This window comes from Nannobrachium achirus, assembly GCF_963921795.1.
Source record: "Nannobrachium achirus genome assembly, chromosome: 3".
Lineage (NCBI taxonomy): Eukaryota > Metazoa > Chordata > Actinopteri > Myctophiformes > Myctophidae > Nannobrachium > Nannobrachium achirus.
The window spans coordinates 5,900,507-5,926,041 of record NC_137812.1 but is presented as its reverse complement, the minus strand read 5'-3'; the positions used below and the strand labels follow the sequence as shown (position 1 = coordinate 5,926,041).

At 40.5% G+C, this 25,535-nt stretch overlaps 3 protein-coding genes across 6 annotated transcripts in view; 1 reads left to right on the top strand and 2 right to left on the bottom strand.

Moving 5' to 3' along the window:
* patl1 (PAT1 homolog 1, processing body mRNA decay factor) overlaps positions 1-7,213 on the bottom strand; it is a 40,258-nt gene extending 33,045 nt beyond the window's left edge. For 2 of the 3 annotated variants that reach the window (XM_080721378.1, XM_080721379.1), the window contains exons 1-4: positions 7,109-7,179; positions 4,844-5,026; positions 1,963-2,068; positions 163-372 (exon numbers count right to left, since the gene is read on the bottom strand). In XM_080721378.1, coding sequence (XP_080577504.1) covers positions 163-372; positions 1,963-2,068; positions 4,844-4,873 — 346 coding nt within the window. In that variant the 5' untranslated portion in view covers positions 4,874-5,026; positions 7,109-7,179. Of the gene's footprint in view, positions 1-162; positions 373-1,962; positions 2,069-4,843; positions 5,027-7,108 lie in introns of all 3 variants that reach the window. The other variant, XM_080721380.1, reaches the window with a different exon arrangement.
* A 1,101-nt stretch (positions 7,214-8,314) lies between these two features.
* LOC308281032 (uncharacterized protein) lies at positions 8,315-16,997 on the top strand. 2 transcript variants are annotated; one of them, XR_013961803.1, is made up of 6 exons: positions 8,315-8,598; positions 11,135-11,301; positions 12,321-12,425; positions 13,523-14,051; positions 14,880-16,125; positions 16,431-16,997. XR_013961803.1 is itself a non-coding variant. In XM_080721089.1 (5 exons), exons 2-5 carry the CDS (start codon positions 11,152-11,154, stop codon positions 15,101-15,103), a joined length of 1,008 nt encoding a protein of 335 aa, XP_080577215.1. In that variant the 5' UTR covers positions 8,315-8,598; positions 11,135-11,151; the 3' UTR covers positions 15,104-16,997. The 2 variants fall into 2 exon arrangements, 1 of the variants encoding a protein (XP_080577215.1); XM_080721089.1 differs by having other exon boundaries at positions 14,880-16,997.
* A 3,850-nt stretch (positions 16,998-20,847) lies between these two features.
* Positions 20,848-24,806, bottom strand: LOC308281592 (complement C1q-like protein 4; the record flags this gene model as incomplete). Its single annotated transcript, XM_080721818.1, has 3 exons — positions 20,848-21,122; positions 22,656-22,787; positions 24,749-24,806. The coding sequence occupies 3 exons, from the start codon at positions 24,804-24,806 to the stop codon at positions 20,848-20,850; spliced, it is 465 nt and encodes a 154-aa protein (XP_080577944.1).
* Positions 24,807-25,535: the final 729 nt, after the last annotated feature.

Below are 25,535 nucleotides of genomic sequence, written 5' to 3'. Positions count from 1 at the left end.
CATTTTTGCTTCCGATGAGGGCATGTGAAAACACCCAAAAAACAAAACTCCCGGCAAGTTATGCTAATTATAATTATCTATTTTGCCGGAAATATTCCGGAACTGCAATGAGAACATGCCTTTAATTCCATATATTTCTCTATCTTCCAAGTCGTCACCAACCTGGTGGAGGTGGACCAGGCGAGGGGGAGGAGATGTTGTGTGGAGGGAGGTGGCTGGCGGGGGGAGGGAAGTGGATGGAGGATGCATTGTTGGCGCCTCGCAAGTCTGCGTCGCCACCCAAACCTCCTCCTCCTCCGAACCCTAGTCCTGTTCCTGTTCCTAACCCATCGAGCCCGGCAAGTCGTTTGTGCTCCTCCTGCCAGTCATCATCTAATGGGAAAGAGAGAACAAACACAGATTTGTCATGGCGATGAATCGTCCATTTTATTTTAAACTCTATGGAAGTCGTGTGTAGTGTGCTTATCATCAACAAGTTATATTTATTCATCCATCTATCTATATGAATGGTTTAGTTGCAGCAATTTAGGGCAATACTACTGTACAGTAAATGGCCACTGATTTATTGTTGGATATTAAAAACAAACTTTGAATGAAGAGAGGGCACTGCAACACAGCCACATTCTCCCCTGCACCCACGTACATGTGTCACACAGTCACAGACACTGCAGGGCAATACCCAGCATTACCAAGATGGATTGGCACGCATTAAAAGTTCCATGTGTTGTGGACCTTTTATCTCTAATCACATACACATGGATGTCACCCACCAGCCAATGAATAATATGTCACCATGACCTGTGAGTATATTTGTATTTATTGTCGGTCGGCTGAGCCATTATGAAGGATTATTACAGTTTGAAAGCCCTCGTTTTCAGTAACTCAACGTCCTGCTGCATATGTGAAATTTCGAAGCAGGTGGAGTGATTCAACAAGCGCTTCCCAACTCGAGCACATATACAAATAATCACTGCACAGAATGTATTAACCAAAAGTTGCACATAACATGGTGGATGATGCTGCTATGTTGCAGTGACACAGATACCCCCAAATCCATCCCTTGCCGCAGAGTGCCAAGCAGGGAGGCATTTAGGTGACGTTTTACAATTTGTTATGACTCGGCTGGGGGTTGAGCCGTCGCCCTCCCAATCTCAGGTCGAACGCTCTAAGCACAAGGCCATGCCTGAAGTGGTACTCCCTATGTAAGACGGTGTCTTACTGTCTAAAAGCATGTGCCTGGCAAAAGTCTCCAAACCGAAACATAGTAACATTGTATTTAGGGCTGTCACAATTATTACATAATCGTCTAATCGTGATTATTTGACATTATCGCAATTATTTTGTCATAATCGTCATAATCGTGAATGTTGAAAAATGTCCGAAATAGTGGAAATAGCAGATCTACAAGCTCACAGCTTGTAGATCGGCTATTTCCACTATCAAAGTTATTTTTTAAGTAGTAAGTTGTCAAATATGTCAGTAATTTCATATATATGTCAGTAATTTCATATATATATCTACCATGTACAACTTCAAAGCCTAAAAGCCAAACAGAAATGTAATTATCAACGACAAAAACACAATTAAATCGTTAATCGCCAATTATTTGAGTGAAAATTAATCGTCATGTAAAATGTCATATCGTGACAGCCCTAATTGTATTTGAGTGAATAGTTAGTTTGGGGCAAAAATACACTTAAGGAAATGCAGTTGAACTGCAACCTGCACTGTGAATTCAATGTGCGCTGCAGTTCTCCATCACATGTACTGCCAACAACCCCTAACCCCTAACAGCAAAACAGTACCATAAAACAGCCCTTTACCTGCACAGCGGTGTGCAGATTACTCAAAGCATCTTGCACCACTAATGCACAGACGGTTTCTACCTTATACCAAAATGTTTGCATGCCTACTATTAAAGAATAGTTTTAGTCAATATGGCGCATCCCGAGAGCGTCTTACCGTTGGCCCCGGCTCCAAAGGTGTCGTCATTGAACTGATCAATGTCATCTTCCTCCTCTGCCAGTCCCTCCTCTTCCTCCTCCAATGTACAGTCTTCATCCAGCGACTGGAGAGGAGAGACAGAAAGGATGAGCGAAGAATGAAAAGACCCCATGGAAAGGAGCGAGGGAGGAAGGAAGGAATGTTAAGGGAGTAGTAGAGAGATATGGGGGGATAAGGGCAGGAGGAATGGAGGAAAGGATGGACAGTTAAGTGAGGGATAAGACGGCATGCAAGCGACAGCAGGAAATTAAAGACAGAAATAACCCTGCACAAGAATATAACAATGTCACTTTTCACAGATGGATTCAGCCGACCGGTCAGCTGGAAGCTGGACCAACCCGGGAGTGGTTCAGATCACTGATTTTTTAAATAATTTTAGACAAATCTAAGAAATCCCAACAATAATAAATAGTGAAAATAGCAGATCTACAAGCTCGCAAAACGTTTTGGTTCTTGTAGATCGTCTAATTTCACTAGTTTGGTTCCCGGGCAAACCTTTAATCTCTCTTTCGGGTCACGACCTGAAAAGTTTGGGAACCACTGGGCTGGCTTATATCATGGGTCCTGGCCTGTCATGTAGATGTAGTTGTAGTCAATATTTTCATGTCATCCGATTTTCTCCTCTGTTTCATTAATCTCACTTTTCCAGCTGTTAGATTTAGTTATTGTACATATCAATCAGCAATTCTTTGAGACGGGAAATGTGCTAGATTGGGAGAATCGCATCTTCTACATTAGCCTGACACTCAGCCTGAATTGACATTTCGTTTCACTTCATTATTCAGTCTGAAAGTGGTTTCCCCCAAGGCGATTGCAGGGATGGGCGTTGCCAAAAAGAGGCAGTCTTCAGCGATTGGTTCACCGACCAACACATGACATAGTGTGGCTGGCTAGTGGCAAGCCTGTTGCTTGCTAGTGCTACTTGCTAACCAAAGAAACAGTCAGAATAGGAGCACTACGAACTAGTAATCAAACACAACATAACATGCCTGCTACTGGTGTTTCATAGCGAGATCGATACGATCGCATTTTACCGCAATTTACCGCATTTTATCGCAACGCGATGCGCGGTACGGTACGGCGGCAGCGCTGGTGTACTTGGAAACACTGAGTTCTGGGAAACCCCCACCCACGCTGATCACAAGACACTGATTCACGACGCTGATTCGCCGTACGGATTTTCAACCGAGGACTCTTCAATGAGAGCACTTCTAGACCCCTGAATCGCCAAAACAAAAAATTTAAAGGGGTGTGGCTAGCGATTCAGGGTCTGGAACTAGGCTACTTCTACATGCCACTAGGCACAAATGTTTTTTGTAGCATTCTTTAACAAGTTTGTTATGGCCGTGCATGTTGATATTAACATTTATCAGCTCAATGAGACGCTCATCAGGCTGGGGGAGTTGATGAGCAGCAACACACAATGGATTTCAAAGGGTTGATAAATACCAGTGGTGGGCAAAACCGTTAACGGCAATGATCCGTTCAGATTTTCTAGTGTGTCTTTAAGTAGGTGTAGCATACTATTTGCATCTCCTATTCAAACTAAAACCTGTCCTTTGTCTCACTCTCATGCATATTTATTTCTTTTGATACTTAAGTGTAGCGCTAACACAGTTGTCCAGGAATAACAGTAGTAGGCTACCTTTATTTCAATTCAAATAGTAATACGCTAACGCATGCATGTCTATTGTCTAGAGAAAAACTCTACCGCACTGCTGACTGTCGTGGGAGGAACAGCCCGCCCGTCCTGAACGTAACCATGTCAAGAAGTGAACGCGTTCGTCCACGGCAAAGAATAGTTCTTATGAACGATTCGATCACAAATGACCCATGATCACTAATAAGTACCATCTTTAGTTTTGTTGAGCAAAACAGCAGTGAAAGATGACAGCGGGAGATTGGACTGAGGACAACTGTTCTACAGATACATAATGGTCATGAAAATACAATAAATTATGTGGACTGGCGGCCCAATAGTGAATGTTCCATGGAGCCCAGGTTGTGAACCCTTGGTTTAGGATCTAAACTTTAGATACAGGAGCAGTGTTTTTTAACAACAAAATGAGTAGGTGCTTCAGTAGATGCTGCCATAGATAGAATATGTTTAGTTGATTCAAGGCAGGGAGAAGGTGTAATTGCTATTCCCCAGTGATGTTACTAGGTTTTCAATGTAATGGGTCCCGGGACCCACAGGTGGTCATTCAAATGGGTCCTCAATACAATGTTTTCGAGCGCTGTGAGCTTGTAGATCGGCTATTTTCAAAAGGTTTGCCTATTTCTTATATTTATTTTACAATTTGGCTAATGTTTGAACTTAGAACTAGGATTTCTTAATACACTAGGCTACAGACACCCATTTAATTATATTTATATCACTGGGACCCCAATTTATATTAAATGTTAAAATACTAGAGTACAGATGGAACAGGTCCATTTGGTTCCATTTGTTCACCGAGTTACAGACCCATAACGTTCTATTTGGTTCCTAACTATCATTTATCTGGGGACCCCCTGGAACTCCCTCAAGGACCCAGGACCCCACTTTGAGAACCACTAGTGAAAATAATTTTTAGCAGTTCCAGGTTTAACTGATAATACATCTTTACAGTGTTTATCTTACACAATACATTAAAAAACGAATTAAACTAAACTAATATAGCAACTTAAGTAGAAGAAGTAAATTATTTTAACATGGACTCCAATGGAGACGCATCCCCGGGACCATGACATGAATGAGTCCCTGGGCGACTTGAATGAGTTTTTGATGCGGGATGCGCACGTAATGACATCACTGATTCCCTGAAACTGGTTTAGCAAGGGTTTATCTTTGATTTACCAAGTAACTCCGCTGGGTGTAAGCCATCATGATGATGGTCAACGGCTGATCCAAACGCCTTCACAAATATCTGCGGTCTACTTCCATTGATGACGTTCACAACCAAAGTGAATGCTGGCTTTTCTTTTTAAAATCACAACACCACAATGAATTAAGTGAAATGTGTGAGCTGGCTTTGTGAGGCTAAGAGATGAGAGAGTGGGGAAAGAGGGGGGAAAAATAAATTAATTCATCATGCATCAACTTGATTTAGATTGTGCAGCACGCTGAAAACCCACAATGCATCAATCAACGCAGACTGAAGTTGAGCCTGTAGGAAGATACAAGAACTCTCATTGCACACACACACACAATAGTAGGCTACAGCGGTGAGTTGTAATCTTTGAAACAGATGTAGAGAGATTAATAAGCAGAAGCAGTGGGGTTGGGACTTTGTGCATATATAACATTATTTGAACCCGGCTTTGTCTCTCGTTTCTGCCCACTGCCAAGAATATCATCCACCTAACTTACTCTAAACAGCATATAAACAGGTATAACCACCTTTGGTGTTTCTTAATCAATGGGTCACACTGGCTACATTTGATAACAGTGTCCTGGTGGCTGAGTCACCACATTGATTGCAGTAACATCGTCACATCTGTCTCTGGCCTCTTTCATAAGACAGCGATCACATAACTATGACTATCATGGACTCAAATCACACTACTAAAACAATTGGGGGTCAACAGAGGGTCGAGGCTAACGTGTTTTTCCCCCCCTTCCCAATCTATTACTACTGACGTCAACTACTAACGCCAATAGTCACCATATTCACTCCCAGCATTCTTAGGAGCAGCTTTGCATGGTGTGTAATAAAAACAGTGTCTAAAGATAGCTGGCATGTATTAGTAACATCAGTAAGAGCAGTGGTTGTTGTCAAAGTGGATTTCAGCCTTTCAGGGACTCTCTTAGGTTCCTTTATGGGGGTCTAAATTGACCCTCGCAAGTCTGTAACTTTGACAGTGTACAAATGGAACCAAATGGACCCGTTTGGTTCCATTTGTACACTGTCAAAGTTAAGGAGAGACCTTCAAATTTCAAAGTTTGAGACCCACTGAGTTACAGAGTCAGTGACCCACCACCATCATCAACTAACCACCTCCTCGGGCTAGTCTAGTAGTGTTTCTCAAACTTTCACATTTCAAGGTCTCCCCATAACTGTACACATAGAACCAAATGGACCCCTTTGTACACTGTCAAGAGTTACAGACTTGCAAGGGACTCAAATCAGACCCCCACACAGTCCCTGGCTGCAGTCCACTCTTATGGAGAAACCCCTGGTCTAGTAGCTATAGCTAGTTAGCTAGCTAGCTAATGCTCGCTGACGTTACATCACGCACTGGGTCTCCTCCACGTCGATAGCAAGCCAGTCCAGACTCAGACCCCACAAAACACCAGCAACACGCACTTAAAATGACTCTAGCATGTCGCTGACATGAACAAAAACACAGCGCCAAAAGACTGGGACTCTCCCCCGCTCCCCCCCTCTCCCTCCGCGGCCCATGCGACCTGAGGAAAGCCCGCTGCTTCGCAGGCCGCGGTGCAGTGGCGTCAGTTCAGAAAAAAGGTAAGGTATGGCAACATGACTAGTGTCTTGAAGGCGCGCGTGCAAGCCACCAGTCATGTTGCCACACCTTAGCAACAGGCATGATACATTTATTTTAAAAAGTACATTCTATTTTTTTTTCCCCAGAAAAAAAATCTATGGTTTCTTGGGCTGGATATGGCAGCCTGGAACAGTTGTTTAAACTTGGCATAATATAGTAAACGTGCCACTATTAACAATAATGCATTTCACCTGTGCAGCTGACCTGCGGAACCTGGGAATATACCATTTTGTCAAGATGGGGAGAATACAAGTGTGGAGAATATAATTATAATACCTTGTTAAATTTTGCATTTGTAGTTATTTTACTGTAATTTAACAACATAATAACCAGCACAGATAGACATTCATGGATTTATATTTTAAAGTAACTTGTATTCTCCCCCTGGACCCAGGGTAATGAGGGTATGGCAGCTGCATACCCCTGCCATACCCAATTGACGCCCCTGCCGCGGTGCATAACAACACGCATAAACAATGGCCACAATTCAGCGTAAAAAACACACACGAACCCACGCTACGTCTCGCTGTCCTGTGTTTCCACAGGGCCGCCATTAACGTCTCGTCCGCCCTATGGAAGAAAGAAAGAAAGTAGGACATTTAAGCGTTGATCTCACCTGGTATCGGAACATCTATCTTTAGGGTTTGCAGGGAAAACACTCAGTCTCCCAGCAGGTCTCTACTCTGGAGCAGCCAAGGCGGCGGCGCGGCGCGCGGGCTGGAGGCAGCGTTTGACGGGAGCGCGCAACGACGACGCCACTACGTCATTGCGTCATTACTTACGCGGACGAGCACGCACTAAAGGAGTTCATCCCCCAAAATGACTTTTTTTCTATGATTACTCACGCCATGGAGACTTGTCTTGAGTTCAATAATATATATTTTTTGTTTTTCGTTGTATTTCTAAGTCAATAATTTGATTACAATAAATGTACCCCCATTGATTCCGGATGGGGACCCAAATGGAATACCAGTCACTTCGCCAAAAGTCCAACTCAAATCAACTTGCTAGGACACCTCGCCAATGAGCAGAGTTGTCAACATTGGAATGTCAGTCCAGAAGAATCCAGGAGATTTATTTTTTAGGGGGTGCACGGAACTCCCCAACAGGGGTCTGGTGGTCCTTCCCCAAAACTTCTTAACAGAGAGATATATATTTTACTGTGTTCTATTGAATTTTGTGCATGTTTGATACTTTTATCAGGCTTGCTTTACTAGCATGGGTACAATTTCAGCCTTAAAATGCCAAATGTAGGTGTACAAATTTGATGACTGAAGCAAGACTTCTCATCTGGGGGTCCTCCCCCAGAAAATATTTAACATAGTAGATGTAATTGCCAATCATCCTGGCGAATCCAGGAGCATTGACGCATTGACAAGCCTGCCCAATTGATTGATTGATTGATTGATTGATTGATTGAATTCTTTATTATAGGTTTACATAGGAAAAGGTACACTTCACTGAATCACTGGTACAAAAAAGAAAGCCCATGCCCATGATGATTTGTTTAACTCATATTATAACATTGAATGATAGACAGATAGAACACAGTAAAAATAGGCCTATCATCAGAAAAACAGACGTAAAAACAATGCAAAAGGGAACGTAGCAATTGTGCACCATTGGTCTTATTTTGAAGTTGACCGACAAAAGTCAAATGTGTGTACAGGGTAGGAACCCTTGTTTATATACTCTACGGTAGGAACTTCTTGACGAGAGAGAGAGAGAGAGAGAGAGAGAGAGAGAGAGAGAGAGAAGGGGGCGTATTTGACATCAGAGTGCTCAGTGCTCTGTCTGCGTAAACAAACAAAACAACTAAATGTAGATAAGCTGCTAGTGCTAGCCCTGAAACGTTATACGACCGTCATGTTTCAGGGCTAAGCTGCCATTCAGTTCACACATTCTGCGATTGTCTTCTTCTATTCTTCTATTCTATCCCTCCCTGACTGGAATAGCATTTAATGCAAAAACAGGAAAAGAAGACGCTACGCCCAAGAGAGACCAACAGCAGGGTATTTTGAAAGCAGGGTAGTGGCGTTTCAAAATGAAGCGCACTATTTCTTAAAAAACAGAACCAGCTCATGATGATGTGAGCCTGCAGAACTGGTGAGTTCACGCGTTCGCATTGTTTCTTGTTAGTTGTTTCTTTATTGTAGGCTAATTTAACAAAGTAGGTTCAGACCACGACTCTCATGGTTCTTCAGACAGACACATGACTTTTATAAAATAGGCTAGCTATCATTGATGATGACTGCTCAACACAAATGTCGCTAAACAATGTTAATGACTGCATGCCATGCATTGATTGATTACTTGATTGATTGATTCTTTTATTAGACAAAAATGGAGAACAGTACAAGTCAATGAATGTAGTACAAGTAAGTACAGTTAAACACCCTGCTTAAAAGGAACATCTCAATTTTTCTTTTTCTTTTTTTCACGTTGAAAGCATGGACATAATAAATAGCTTGACGTTTGATTGAATACTTTATTAGCAGTTTGCATAGGAAAGGTAGAGACAGTTTCATGACAGTAGTATATTAGCCGCAAATTGCAACACTAGATTTTTTTATAATCTGATGAATCTAGGGTTGCAATACCTCCCATAGGCAGCCAATCCATCAAAACAGTTTTTTGCTATCTGATTGTATTAAACAACGTCAAACTCACCAATATTGCGGCTCTATGGAAAGCTTAGAATTTACTCTTTCTATCTGCAAAGTGTTTGTTTCAGAAAAATCCACCATAGACATGTTATGAGCCAGTTTCTATCAAGAAATTTGGTTCAGGTGATTATTTTTTTCAAGTCCTGGAGTTTGGAAGCGCTTGTGGAAAATCCCTCAACGGTCCTGTGTACCAGCTGGTTCTAAATGTCACATTATGCAGGAGGCAGCGGGACATGGGGTTATAGAACACAAGCGCTTCCGAAGTTCAACACTTAGAAAATAAACCACGTCTGCTCGGATTTATTGACAGAAAATAAATCATAACATGTCTATGGTGGATTTTTCTGAAACAAATACTTTGCAGATAGTAAGAGTAAATGCCAAGCTTCCCTTAGAGCCGCAATATTGGTGAGTTTGATGTCGTTTAATCCAATCAGAGAGCAAAAAACTGTTTTGATGCATTGGCTGCCTATGGGAGGTATTGCAACCCTAGATTCATCCGATTATAAAAAAAAAATCTAGTGTTGCAATTTGCGGCTAGTAGTATATGCAGTTCACTGGTAAAAAGGTCAACTAAAAGGAGATCCTAGTTTAGCTCTTCAGCTTATTTACACAGGAAACCTTTATGTATCTCATATAACACTGAATGACAGATGGATAGAACACAGTACTATGCAGGGGATAACATCAATAGCAAAAGAAGAAAAATAAATGTGGAATGTGGAAAAAAAAATCAAAAACCTCCCAAAAATGTAAAATAGCAGATCTACAAGCCCAATTTATGTCATAGACATATAGTCATAGAGCATATGTCTACTCATTCAAAATGGGTCGAAGTTTATTTCCTGTTGCAGTGTGAATATCAGCTGATAGTAAATAAACTTTGACCTGTTCCCCCAGCATGCATGGCAATATTATGCTGACATGATTTAATATAGCACTTTTCAAAATAAAGGTTAAAAAAAATACTTGCAAGAAATAAGGATAAATAATAATAATACATTATTATAAGGCTAATAGCCTACAATTAAAGATGTGTGCACTATATATTTATTTGGCCAGCCAGCGTGTGTTTTTCCTACCAAAAAAATATGTCTAACTCGTTTTGTCTCCAATATAGGCTATTTATTTGATTAGGCTAGGATAGGATATTAATGAAAAACAAATGTCTTTATACAGATTGTATTATTATAGTACAATTACAGATGAACATATTAATATTATTGTTATTATAGCTATAAGCTACACATAATATAGCCTAGGCCTATTTTGGTATTGTTTAGACAACAATGTTTGCATACAAAATACATGCTAGTGTCACCAGCTGAAAAAGTTAGTAGCACCACCAGCTGCAGTGGAAAATATTAGTCTCAATGCTGGCATCAATATGACTGGCAGCATGTGTGTGTGTTCTTGAAATGGCCTGTACCTTTGATTCTAGCTTAGAGGAAGCCTTTATGACCAAAGTCATTAAATACCAGCCGCTCCTACGAACCCATCACAGAGCTAGGCTATAGATGCAATCTATTTGTATTCATCTTTGGCAGCCCTTGGACATGTACATAGGTTGGTTGTAAGAGGCTTCCAACAACTTGGGATGCCAAAAAAAGCAGCTAAACGGCTTGCAAAGTTCTGTGCAATCTCTTCTACTATCGGTAGTCGCCGAATATGGCGAAGGCGCTGTTACATGTACCCTTGAATGGTGTGTGGTTATTGGATATTTGTCCAGGATTAGCTGACTGTACATTATTTACAGCACCTTTATTTGTGTCCTTGTACTGTATCTCTTATGTGGACATAAATAAATGATTGAAATGTGTGTGTGTGTGTGTGTGTGTGTGTGTGTGTGTGTGTGTGTGTGTGTGTGTGTGTGTGTGTGTGTGTGTGTGTGTGTGTGTGTGTGTGTGTGTGTGTGTGTGTGTGTGTGTGTGTGTTGCGTGCGTGCGTGCGTGCGTGCGTGCGTCATGTTGTAAAAGGCTCCAGCTCCACCACTATGGTTAAATGGCAGCTCACCACTCTGGACCACCTGAAATTCTCGGGTTTCGGCTGTCCTCCACCGCGACATGGCCTACAGCTGCTCTTCTGGTTCGCTAATGAGTGCATTATTATCACACATGACGACAACCAGGGGTTCGTTATCCAGGTAATACTATGAGATTCCAATGTAACAGTGTTGATTTCGTTGACTAAAACTATGACGAACAATTTGTGTCGACTGTTTTTTTCACTGACGAAAACTAAATAAAAACTAAGCTGTGATGACTAAAACCAAGACTAAATATATTGACAATTTCGTCAACAAAATACAAACTAGACTAAAACGTTAGGGAGGGACTGGTGGAGAAGAAAGTCATTTTATGTTTGGTTGCTCTCAGGTGTTGCTTGCTGAAAATAGCAGATCTACAAGCTCACAACGCGTCACGCTGCGACACGTTGTGAGCTTGTAGATCGGCTATTTTCAGCATGCAACCAAGTGTAAAATCAGTCATTATGATGCCATCACCTGCCAAAATACATTTTAGTTGACTAAATCAGCTGTAGATTTAGTCAACTAAAATCTCATGATATTTAGTCGACTAAAATTAGACTAAAACTAAAACTTTTCAGGTGACTAAATTATGACTAAAACTAAATGACATTTTATTCAAAAGACTATGACTAAAACTAAATCAAAATTTGCTGTCAAAAACAACACTGCAATGTAAAGCAGCCTTACTTTCCTGTGTTCTTCCATGTATTAAAGTAAACATTTGTAGCCTTTGTGTCCAGAAAATGGCTTCTAGCTTGGTATTAGTGCAGTGCTTTAATTATAAAACATGCACAAAGCAAAACAAAACTCCGCAGATATCAACAACAGAGACACTATTACAGATCATCTTATTATAGATCACATTAACTTTTACATAAGTGATATATTTAGTTATAGAAGTTAGTGCTGATAATAGTAAAGCGTTAATATTGATTGGTAGCTGCTAGCCATAATAACCTTCATGGCTTGCTTTTCTGTGATTACTATCGCTGATAATCAAAGAACTTTGTCTTGGGTAGTATAACTGAAACATCTTATGATCAATACAAAGTCATTGTCGGTGCTGTCACAAAAGAATGAAATGTACACTTTGAAGTATAAAATGCAATCTATGTCTGGATTGTTCATTATAGTTGGTAGCAGAGTGCCAACCAGACAGAGGAGACTATGGCTTCCACCCTTTTGCCAACTTTGAGGAAATTCTGCCTGTGCTGAGATGGAGTAAGAAAAAGAAAAAAGTATGTTATTTTCTTTCTTTCTTTTTTTATGTATTTCTTTCTTTTCTTCCTCCCTGGCTTTCCTGTCTTTCTTTCATTCCTATCTCCTTTCTTTTCTTCCTTGCTGTCATTCCTTTCGTAGCCATAAATAATAACACCCGTAAGAGGACTTTTATTTTGAAGACGTTTTTACTCTTACAGAGTTATAACGACGAGCCGCAATGGTCGGTCGGTGAGCCTGTTTGATCCCCTCACTGCTCCAAACATAAATATAAGGTCCTCACCGCCTTGCCCCAAGGGTTCTCTATCTATTCGCCACCTCTTCAGGATGTGTCAGTCCATATTTTTCAATAAAGAAGTGTTTTACTCAAGCTTGTCTCGAATCTCTCTGCATTTCCTGGTTTCCCCAAATGAGTGCTACTGCGCAACAGCGGGAAACGAGGAAACAGGGGAAACCAGGAAAAGTAATGAGATTCCGAGACAACAGTGTTGTTTTTGACAGCACATTTTGATTTAGTTTTAGTCATAGTCTTTTGAATAAAATGTAGTCACCTGAAAATGTAGTCACGCTGCGACGCGTTGTGAGCTTGTAGATCTGCTATATTCAGCAAGCAACACCTGAGAGCAACTAAACATAAAATGACTCTTCTCCACTAGTCCCTCCCTAACGTTTTGGTCTAGTTTTTATTTTGTTGACGAAATTGTCAATATATTTAGTCTTAGTTTTAGTCATCACAGCTTAGTTTTTATTTAGTTTTTATTTAGTTTTCGTCAGTGAAAAAAACACCGTCGACACACTTTTTTCGTCATAGTTTTAGTCAACAAAATCAACACTGCAAGACAAGCTTGAGTAAAACATTTCTTTATTGAAAAAATATGGTCTGACACATCCTGAAGGTTGTGAATAGATAGAGAACACTTGGGGCACCTTATTTTGGAATTGTACATGTTTGGAGCAGTAAGGGAATCAAACAGGCTCACCGACCGACCATTGCAGCTCGGCGTTATAACCCTGTCAGAGTAAAACATCTTCAAAATAAAAGTCCTCTTACGGGTGTTATTATTTATGGCTAATGCGTTTTCACATTCTTAATTTCAACCCTCCATTCTCTCTCCAGGGCGCCTACTTTGAAGTTGGCAACCTAAACACGGAGAGCTACCCGGCTGCCGACGCCCTACCGTACTACGTGAAGGAGAAGTGGGGGCTGCGCGTTCGCCGTGGCAACAAGAACCTGGACCGCGTCATCATCAGCTACGACGTCCCAACTAAGATCGTGGACATGGTGTACGTCACGGAGCACGACGGCGCCTTCTCGGGGACGTTCAGTCACGAGAGGACCCACACGATCAGTCCAGAACTGATCAGAACTCTACAGGGCACACGGCTGGATGTCTTTCTCATACAGACTGGCTATTACAGCAACATGGCAGTGGGTCACGGTTGCGATATAGTGCAAGCATTCCGTCAACAACCCTCAGCGCAGCACATCAGCTACTACATAAGTGGATCCTCAGTCCAAAGCCAACAAACGGACTACGTAAGACCGCCAGCCATCATGGGGACGGGAAGAAGAAGAGAGTTCATGAAGACCGGCGGTTTGTCATGGTACTATGACTTTTCCACAAGGGAGAGAGGACCCGAGAGAGGTAATCAAGAGGGACACAGTCTGTCTACACACACGCACACACACACACACACACATGCACCACACAACATTAATTTGGCTCCTGACCAATGTGTCTGAAATGGTCCTGTGTGTGTGATTCAGCCCGGGAAAAGGAGTTGGAGGGGCCCTGATTTTTTTGCCTTCCGGACGCGCCGCGAGGCCCCAAATACTAACCGATAAGTGGTTACTGTGATTTTAGGCTAGGGAGTAGTGGGCCGTTATTCAGATGATAGACAAGCCAGTGGGGGCAATGGGATGGCCCCACATTGGCCCTACTCAGCGCTTTAAGACTATTAAAAAACGTATATGTATATACATTTCTAGCAGTCATTTCCCTTCATCAGTAACTATATTATTGTGCTGGGGTGTTTCCTTGCAGAAAGCCACATCCCCTGGCTGTATTTCTGTTCTGTTCCACTCTTTATGTTGACATTAAATGTCAACAGAAACAGTGGAGGGACGTTTTTGTCAGGGGGAGCTCAGCCAGAGCTCTTAATTGCTCCCTTTGAACTTCAAAGGGGTTGTGCACTAAGGTAATTGATTGGGCCATAAAAGTGTCAAGTCGTCGTTAGTGATCTCTTTAATCAATGAAAGCATCAAAGACAACTACCTGTTTGATGCCTGTCATAGAGGGGAGGGGGAGGGGAGAATGTTTTTGTGTACACACAAGCTTGCATATTTTTCCTTTAATGTCAGAAGACCCAGATGCTTCTGTGTATTTTTTGCCTGCTAAACGCTGCCATCGGCGATGGCTTCAACGCAATGTGTACAAAACATGACGGACTCCCTCCCCGTTTTCTGCCCTTAGGGTCTGAGGAAGACGAGGAGAAATGGAGGAAACTTGCCGTGGTCCTGGGCAAAGCGCTGCTCGCTGCTGGAGCCCTCTATCTGGGTGCCAAGTGTTTCAGCTGGCTGAGTGGCGGCGGTGGAGGAAAACACCTGGACAGTTCATCTATCTGGAGGACTGTGCCTCCTGTCAGAAGAGAGCATGTGTTCAAGGACATTCCCATCATGATGTTTTATGTGTTCTAGAGCAGTGGTTCTCAACCTGTGGGTCAGGACCCCATAGGGCGGTCCCCAAATTATTGTGGGGGGGTCCCCAGATGATATGCTCGATGTGAAACATTGTTTTCTCACTCGACAGTGAACAAACCAACATAAGGTTTAAGTGTACAGAGGGTATCTGCACTTGTCTAAAGTGACAATTTAAGGACTTTTTAATACCTCTAAAATGACAAATTATACATTGGCGAAATTGTCAAATATTGGAGACAGAAATTATCTGAAATATAACCGTGATATACAAAATGTAATGTCTCAACTCTTAGTGCTCGTCAGGGTGGGGGGTCCCCAGTTAAAATAGGATTATTTGGGGGGTCACGGCCTGAAAAGGTTGAGAACCACTGTTCTGGAGCAGGGGTTTTCAAAGTGGGTGACGGGGCACACTAGGGTGCCGCGACGGCGGTCACAGGGTGCTGCGAGATAATTTGATAATATTTGGAATTTATCTGGACACTTGAAAAAAATATTTAGTATCTCAGTTCTAAGCAAAATGGCTATTATCTTAATGTTTTCCTCGCAACATAATCACTAAAATATTGTCACTGTCGGGCAGAAACCTCGTATCTCCAAGTTTCAAATGTGTACTTCTTTTGGTAAAGCAAAGCCCTGCTTCATCACACAAGACCGTCGCACAAAACTAGTGAAAACAGCCGATGCGCTGTGAGCTTGTATATCTGCTATTTTTCAATAGTTAACATTCATGGGGGGCCCGCAGTGAATCCTTGTACCCAGGGCCCAGAATTTGGTGTGACGCCCCTGCCTGGATGCTACAGGTTGGGGACGAGAGAAAGAAACTGGATCCACACCTTCAAGGCCAGTGTTCTCCCAGGCCTGAGAGAGGTAATTTATTTCTTCTCATTTTTATAGACTCACATTCAGTTTGTGAATATTTTGTTCTGATTAGACAGAATCATCATGATGACATTAGCACATCCAAAAATGTATTTCCGTTTCCGGGTAAAGAACATTGTCAGCCTCGTATTGGATCAGTTGTATTCATTAAAGGGCCACTTCACCTCTGGGACAACCCGATCTTATTTTATTGTCGTTTGGGACACGATCAACACATTCCTGAGTTATTTTTTGTGTTCAATCTGTTTTTTTTTAGATATTTTAGTATTTCAGCATGTACTAGTGATGCGCATCACTGATGATGCAAAATGCATCACTATTCACTAGTCATGCTGAAATACTAAAATATCTAAAAACACAGATTGAACACAAAAAATAACTCAGGATTGTGTTGATCATGTCCCAAACAACAATACAATAAGATCTGGTTGTCCCAGAGGTGAAGTTTCCCTTTAATCTGATTTGTGGAAGAACAGGACACTTGTAATATTGTTATTGACTCTTAGAAATATATTATTCTGTCCACAGGTTGACAAACTAGACATTACTAATGCTCTGGACACTTTATTTTATATTATGAAAACGTCCAGGCATAGACATTCCATGTGTACAAACGTTCTGATTGTATTCCAGGATTGACATTTTAGCGTGTTATTGCCCCCTTGGGGACATGAGTGAAGTTGCACTAGTTACCTGTACAATTCCTCTCACTTGGCTGTGAGCCTGTGACCATGCACGGACATTGGGTTTCATAGCAGCTATTTAGAGTTCAGTCAAACACTTTTGTTTAGATGAAACCATTTAGTGCAATTATTTAGCAAGAAGGTTTTATAGCCATATGTCACCATTGCCTTTAATCAAACTGTGTTTATGCTCCTTTTATATGTTTATCTACACTACAGTATGACTTAATCAACGTGACACTGTTTTTTAAAACTGCTGCTATTTTTATGCACTTTGTGTTCCTTCTATTTTTGTGTTCTCTATTCCCTGCTTTTAAATGTAATTGTGATGTGACAAGTTTGATTGATTGATTGATTGATTAAATCTGTGCAAGCGTTAAACCGAGATAAAACTAAATGAGTTTTTTTTTTTACATGGACATGATAATAGACATACGAACACCTCATAGGGCAGAAAGTAAAGAATTCATACATTAAAGGGGAAGACCACCCATTTTCAATATTGAAATATGTCATTAATATACCTTAGAGGAGTTGTGTGGAAATAGAAAAAAGTCCCCCCCCCTTCTGTGTTGCCTAGAACTTGAAGATTGATTTTGGGGTTTGTATTGTAAAGTACAATGTGTGATGTCATCAAATTGTACTTTACAATACAAACCCCAAAATCAATAAGGACACCCCCATCATGATGTTTTATGTGTTCTAGAGCAGTGGTTCCCAAACCTTTTAGCTTGAGACCCAAAAGAGAAATTAGACATTTGCCCGGACCCAAAAGAGTGAAAATGGCAGATCTACAAGCTCACAATGCGTTCGCTTCGTGCTGCGCTGTGATCGGCTATTTTTACTACTTCTTAAACATTTGTTTTGTAATTTATGGAATTTCTTAGATTTTTCTTTAATGTATTAATTAAATGACAAAAAAATCAGTACATCTTTTTTTTATTCATGAAAATCTTTTCATCGTTTTGACAAAAAGCAGGAAACAAAAATTTGGGACCCATAAAAATGTGTCCGCGAGTCCCGCGACCCACTGCTTGGGAACCAGTGTTCTAGAGAGTTCAAGATGTAACTTCTACTTAAAAAAAACAAAAAACAAAAACATAATTATGATCCAGTGCAGCACAGACAGAAGAGAAAAAGGAAGATGTGGAGTAGCAGGAGGGAACATTTGAGACGTTAGGAGAACTTGCATTCCGAGCTTGTAGGCTATTTGCTCAAAACTGTTTTTATATAGTTTTAATTGTTTTTTATATAAGCCTCACAAAAAAAGGAGACTGAGATACAGGATGGCCGATCAGTGCTATGAAATTAGAATCCAAAAAGAACCTCAACTATTTCATGGCACTATCTGCTGGACATGGCAGAGACCATATACTTTTCAGTTTTGGGTGCAGAACATGTTTGCCTGGATGCTACAGGTTGGCGACAAGAGAAAGAAACTGGATCCACACATGCAGGGGCGTCACAAGGGGTAGGAAAGTGGGACTGAGTTACTAGGGCCCAAGGTGTTGGAGGGGCCTTAATTATTTTATACTTTAGCTATTGAAGAATTGCAGATATACAAGCTCACAGCGCGGCACCGAGTGCTACGCTGCGAGCTTGTATATCTGCTATTTTTGAAAAGTCGTGAAAATGTGTGCAAATCTTTGAATATATGTATTTTTTAAGCAAACATTTGTAACTCAAATGTTGCTTCTGGGGTGTCCCTGGAACTAAATATTTTGAGATGGGGGTCCGTGGCCAAATAAATATCATTTTGGGGGTCCTTCACATGAAAAGGTTTGAGCTCCACTGACATCAAAACATAGGTTTAAAAAAAAAAAAGAAAAACATTAGAAGGATTTGAAATATTCAAAGATTTTCATGATTTTTCAAAAATAGCAGATATACAAGCTCACAGTGTGAGCTTGTATATCTGCTATTTTTCAATAGTTTTTGGTGCGACACCCCTGGATCCACACCTCCAAGGCCAGTGTTCTCCCAGGCTTGCAGGTCATTTATTTCTTGACATCAGCACAACCAAAAATGTATTTCCGTTTCCGGGTAAAGAACATTGTCGGCCTCGCATTGGATCAGTTGTATTCATTAATCTGATTTGTGGAAGAACAGGACACTTGTAATATTTTTATTGACTCTTAGAAATATATTATTCTGTCGACAGGCTGACAAACTAGACATAACTAATGCTCTGGACACTTTATTCTATATTATGATAAACGTCCATGCATAGACATTCCACGTGTACAAACATTCCGATTGATTCCAGGGGCCTGTTTCACGAAACCTAGATTAGGGATAAAGCCTGGCTTTATCAGCTATCCTGTCTTTAGTTAGCCTGGATCAGAGCTCGATCGGTTTCATGAAAGATGAATTATCTTGGCAGATTAGCCTCGCCAGTTAACCTGCATATGTTAAGCCTGAACTCGGTTTCATGAAAGTTATCCCACTTCAGTTGCCATGGAGATTAAGCTGTGAAGCTAGCCTGCTCCAGACCAGGCTAACAGCCAAGATTTGTTAATCCAGTGCCATTTTGTCCAAGGTTTGTGAAATAGCTGTTAGTCCAATGACTCCCAATTGTAAATTAATTACTTTTTCCACAGTTAATTCAACACCTTTGTTAGTATATAATCATTTTAATTACCCTGCATTAAAATGAAATAAAAAATACAACAAGATATAATCGATTTACTTATAGGCTTATTACTGAAATAGTGAATAAATCATGAATCATATGACTCATGTGACATGTCACTATAGTTCATATATTGTTGTTAGATGTGTGATACTATCCATGGGTTTCCATGCGGCCCATAGTGCATTGCGCAGACGCTGTACCGAGCTTACGGCGCCGCAGCCGAGTGTGAGTTTACAAGCTCACAACGGGCTGCATCTGCGACGCGACGTGAGCTTGTATGTCTGCTGTTAAACCGAAAGTGTGGTCCAAATAATCTCCAGTAAACTCCCGCGGAAACAGGTGGATATTACTGAAGTTCTTGAGATTATAAAAAATGGCTGACAATGTCGCAAGGGTGTTTTCAATTAAGTTAGCGATAAGAGTAATATAACAGCCTGTCTAGATGTGATTATTCTTTAGCCGCGAGTGGTGTAAAGTAACTTAGTACATTTACTTAAGTATTGTAATTAAGTATAATCTTGAGGTATTTGTACTTTACTTGAGTATTTACAATTTACAATACTTCTACTCCACTATACATCTCAGATCCAACTCTTTTACTCAAATACTCCAATTTGAAGACTTTAGTTAGTGTGGTTGCCCAATAGGGCAACACACTATAGTCCTGGGGAAACTTTATTTCTTTCTTACTTACTAGAGCAGGGGTGGGCAATAATTATTTCCATGGGGCCACATGAACAACAGAAAATGTTGTGGAGGGCCGGGCCAAAAGGCAGTGCTCCCCACAAGATGTGCTCCCCGCAAACTAAACACACGGCTTTACCTCCGACTTCAGTAAATAAATACTTAGCAGTCCATTTTTTGTTGAAACCCCGGCATCCGGAATCGACTTTTCTTTTTCTAGCCACTTTAGCCATTTTTGATGGATAAGGTAAGGCAGGTCGTCTTGACGTGTGTGACCAGTCTGACCACCTGCTTGTTATTGAGACAACGATCCAATGATCACACACACGTGCTGATGTACGCATTGCGTCCATATGTACGTGAATAAAAAAACTTAAAAATAAAAGAAATGCAACTTCAGTCCATGCTTGAGGTAAAATTAGAAAATGTGTTTATTTTGTAATAATTTGCCATTAACCCTACACGGGCCGATCAGAGTGAGCCAAAGGGCCGCATACAGTTGTGCTCGAAATTATTCAACCCCCTCTCTGACAAATTTGTTCATTAGTGTAGCCACTGTTCCTTTGACTTAGAACTTGTGAAATATGCTCAAAACTGTACTTTTTGGAACATTCAGTGTAATTAAGAGTTGAATAATTCAAAGTGAAAGTGGCATTTAACTTTGAATCTGGAAAAGAACAACAAATGTTACTTTTGTTGAGCTATTTACATTGTTCTTGTATGATTTATTTATTTCATTCAGTTGTCAGTTTGTGAATTTAGTCAATAAACCAGATTTGTAGAGGGGGGTTGAATAAATTTGAGCACAACCGTACGCCCCCCGGGCCCCACAATGTCCAGGTCTGGTACAGCCAGGACGTCTACATTGGGAAGAGCAGGACGCCACTGAAAGTAGTGAGATGTTTCAAATTGTCATATATTATCTGATTGCTCCAAGTCATCACGCTCACTGTGTCCCCGGCATTGAGAGACAGAATCACTGCTCCGCTGAGGCTGCCTCCTTCTTCCTGGGGTTGCGCGGTGCCAACTTGAAGCTGGCCGTTCTTCACCAGCTGGGCTCCGGAGGCGTAAAGCGTGCCGCCATACGTTGAGAAGGTGAACTGGTACGCCCCCTTCCGAGGAGCAGTGAAGTAACCTGAGACACACATAATAGGGCTGTCACGATTAGGACATTTAGGATTAGGACGATTCATTTTCTCTCAAATAATTGCGATTAACGATTGAATTGTGTTTTTGTCGTTGACAATTACATTTCTGTTTGGCTTGTATAGGCTTTGAAATTGCACATGGCAGATATACAAAGAAATGAAGGACATACTTATTTCACAACTTTACACTTTAAAAAGAACATTGATCTACAAGCTCACAACGCGTTGTGAGCATGTAGATCTGCTATTTCCACCATGTTTTAAATGTTTGAACATATATAAACATCTTTCTACATGTAAACGATTATGACAATCATCACAAAATAATTGCGATTAGGCCTATGTCAAATAATTGCGATTATGTCAAATAATTGCGATTAGACGATTATGTAATAATTATTTGTGACAGCCCTAGACACACAACATCATTAGAGCCGTGTCCGTTCTATGTCTGAATGATGAATTGAGTGCAATAATAATGGACCACCATGGAAAAAAGACCCCCAGGGGTCCCCACAGGGGGGCGCCATCACATCTTTTTTGTGCTAGGAGCTTGTTTCTTTTCTTTTCTTTCCTTTTCTTTCTTTATTTTTTATTTTATTTTATTTGTATTTTTCACAAAATAATTAAATTCACAAACAATTACTTATTTTCTATCCATTATGTATCCACTAATAAATGTAGATTAATTCGTTTTTTTATTCCTAATCCAGTAATTTGATGACAGGTGGACACTCAAAGAGTCTCCTGTTGATCGATGACCCGTCATCAAACTATAGAGGGTATGCGCGTGACATCACTGTTGCTGAAAGTTTCTGCCATTGACAGCCCATACATCCAAACAGAAAAGTCCTATCTAACTGCATTAAACAAAGTTAAACTCACCAACATTGCGGCATACTGAAAGCTTGAATTATCCTCTTTCTATCTGCAAAGTTTTTGTTTCATAAAAATCTACCATAGACATGTTATGAGCTACTTTCTGTCAAGACATTCTGTGCAGGTGATTATTTTTCCAAGTGTCAGAGTTTGGAAGCGCTCATTTTCAACAACACAACATCCTGCTGCCTCCTACATTATATGCAAATTAGATTTGTTTGTGGCTATTTTTTCTTGTTTGGTTTGAAGGGAATAAAGAGTGAACCAAGTACAGAGACAAAGGTGATGTTTATTAATAATTGATGGTTTAAGTGGTTAAATGTCTGCTTCATCTCTCTCTCAGCTAAGGGGTCCCTGCTTCATCTCTCTCAGCTAAGGGGTCCCTGCTTCATCTCTCTCAGCTAAGGGGTCCCTGCTTCATCTCTCTCAGCTAAGGGGTCCCTGCTTCATCTCTCTCTCAGCTAAGGTGTCCCTGCTTCATCTCTCTCAGCTAAGGGGTCCCTGCTTCATCTCTCTCTCTCTCTCTCAGCTAAGGGTTCCCTGCTTCATCTCTCTCAGCTAAGGGCTCCCTGCTTCATCTCTCAGCTAAGGGGTCCCTGGTGTGGAAAAACATTAAAGACCAGTTCTGAGGCTCTCAGTACCTGAGTGAGGGTTGTAGGCGTTGCCAATGTTGATGAGAACCCTCTCGAACTTGATGGTTTGGGGTGTAGCAGCTCCAAGGGTCACACTAGCCCCATCTGTCAATGATGCTGAAAAGGCCACGTTCTGAGTTACTGTGAACAAAAGAGCAAGAAAGCAGGGAGAAAACAATTATTCATTCACTACATTTCCTTTGATATTTGTGCTTATTGTGTATCATTATTTTATGCTTTAACTATTGAAAAATAGCAGATATACAAGCTCACAGCGTGGCACCGAGTGCCGCGCAGCGAGCTTGTAGATCTGCTATTTTTGAAAAATCGTGAAAATTAGAATTTTGGACCCGATTCTATAAGTGTCTTTTGAATCCTTCTAAGGTTTTTTGAAAAACCTATGTTTCTATTATGTCAGCAATCTGGCTAGCCATCGTCATAGAAAAGGTCCTTTTTGCTTAACTGGAGCTCAGTTAGTCTGTTCTTGGGAGACTACTATGTCAGTGGTTCTCAAACCTTTTCATGTGAAGGACCCCAAAAATTATATTTATTTGGCCACGGACCCCCATCTCAAAATATTGTATCAGGGACCCCCCAGGAGCAAATATTTGAGTTACAAATGTATGCTTTTAAAAAAAGATATATTCGAAGACTTGCACAAATCGTTTTTCAAAAATAGCAGATCTACAAGCTCACAGCGCGGTACTCGGTGCTGCGCTGTGAGCTTGTATATCTGCTATTTTTCAATAGTTAAAGCATTCAATAATTCTAGGCCTAAATGGGTTAATCCATGAATCAGTTCAATCAAACAATACCATGCAAATAATCCAAACAGATTTGCCATTTGTCAAATCCATATAATTCTCCCCCCCCACTTCGTAAAAGTGTCATTACTTGAAAGTGTCAATTACTGAAGAAATACTCTGTTACAAGTAAAAATCCAGAATTCTAAATGTACTTAAAGTACACATTATGCAGAATGTCCCATTTCAAGTTTTTAAATGTATGAAAAGCTTTTGAAAATAGCAGATCTACAAGCTCAGAATGCATCACATTGAGAGATTATAAATCTACAAAATATCTAGTAACTAAAGTTTTCAAATAAATGTAGTGGAGTAAAAGTACAATATTTGGATCCGAGATGTATTGGCTAATGGAGTAGAAGTAATAGTGGAAATACTCAAGTAAAAATACCTCAAGATTATTGGCTACTTAAGTACAATACTTACGTAAATGTACTTAGTTACTTTACACCACTGGCTGCTATAGAATAATCTCACCCAGACAGGCTGTTATATTACTCTTATCGTTTACTAATACTAACTAATTGAAAACACCCTTGCTACATTGTTAGCCATTTTTTATAATCTCAAGAACTTCAGTAGCCTAATATATTATCACAATCTAACAACAATATGAACTATAGTGTGCCTATAACAGAGTAACTGACAATGACATATCACATCCGCCATTGTGAAACAATGTGATTCATGATTCATTCACTATTTCAGTAATAGGCCTAATTAAATTAATGATATCTAATTGTATTTTTTATTATTTTATTTTAATGCAGCGTATTAAAATGAGTATAACATAGGTGTTGAATTAACTGTGGAAAAAGCCATTAGTTTACAATTGGAGTCATTGGACTAATTTCACAAAACTTGGCACTGGATAAACAAATCTTGGCTGTTAGCTATCTTCACAGCTTAATCTCCATAGTAACTAAAGTGGGCTAACTTTCATGAAACCGAGTTCTGGATTAACATATCCAGGTTAAATGGCGAGGCTAATCTGCCAAGTTAATTGAGCTTTGATGAAACCGATTGAGCTCTGATCCAGGCTAATTTACAGGATGTGTGTGTGTGTGTGTGTGTGTGTGTGTGTGTGTGTGTGTGTGTGTGTGTGTGTGTGTGTGTGTGTGTGTGTGTGTGTGTGTGTGTGTGTGTGTGTGTGTGTGTGTGTGTGTGTGTGTGTGCGTGCGTGCATCTGTGTGTTTGCCCATGTTTGCAGTCGTACATTGTAGACAGTTTTTGGCTATATAATATTGTACATCATCAGGTGTTAAAACAATCACTAAAACATGAAGTTATAATACCTACTTTGTTGGTCGAGCTTCTCTTCTAGGTGGGACAGCTGAGCACGGAGGGCTGGAATCATCCCAGAATTAGCATTAAATCAATAGTTTACATTTAGAAAATAATAATACATTTGAGTTGTTAAAGTGATATGACCAAATCCTTAATTAAGGCATAAGACCTGGAAATAAGACATAGATAACTCTACTGTACAGTATGTCTACATAAAACATCATATACTGGGTTTTGACCCAGTGTCTCTCTCTTATAACTGTTGGTCCGGGACCCCTAGGGGGTCCTCACCTCAGAGTTACTACAGGGGGTCCTCCAAATCTTTGTGTGATAGAAACCTTTTTTTCTCCTTTTTTTATGTTAACCACTTGAACCCTAGCGTCCATATTTGGAGAACTTTAGCCAAAAATAGCAGATCTACAAGCTCACAACGCCTCGAGGCGCTATTTTTGGCTAAGAGCTTTGGTGTAAGGGAAAAAAGAAAAGTTAAATATCTGAAAACACACATTGACATGAATCCAAAATACACTGATGATTGTGCTGTCAAACGATGAAACTACATGGAATCTATGAAAAGGTTGTGGGGGTCCCTGCTTCATCTCTCTCTCAACTAAGGGGTCCTTGGCCTGAAAATGTTGAAGACCCCTGTTGTAGACTATAACTCTGTATCAACATATATCACATTATAGACTCTATAACGCTCTATATAATACATATTTTGACTTTCTTAAGTACCTTATGCCTTAACTTAAAGGCCTGTCCATACTGTCTCCGACCACCAGACTTTTTGGAGAGTTCT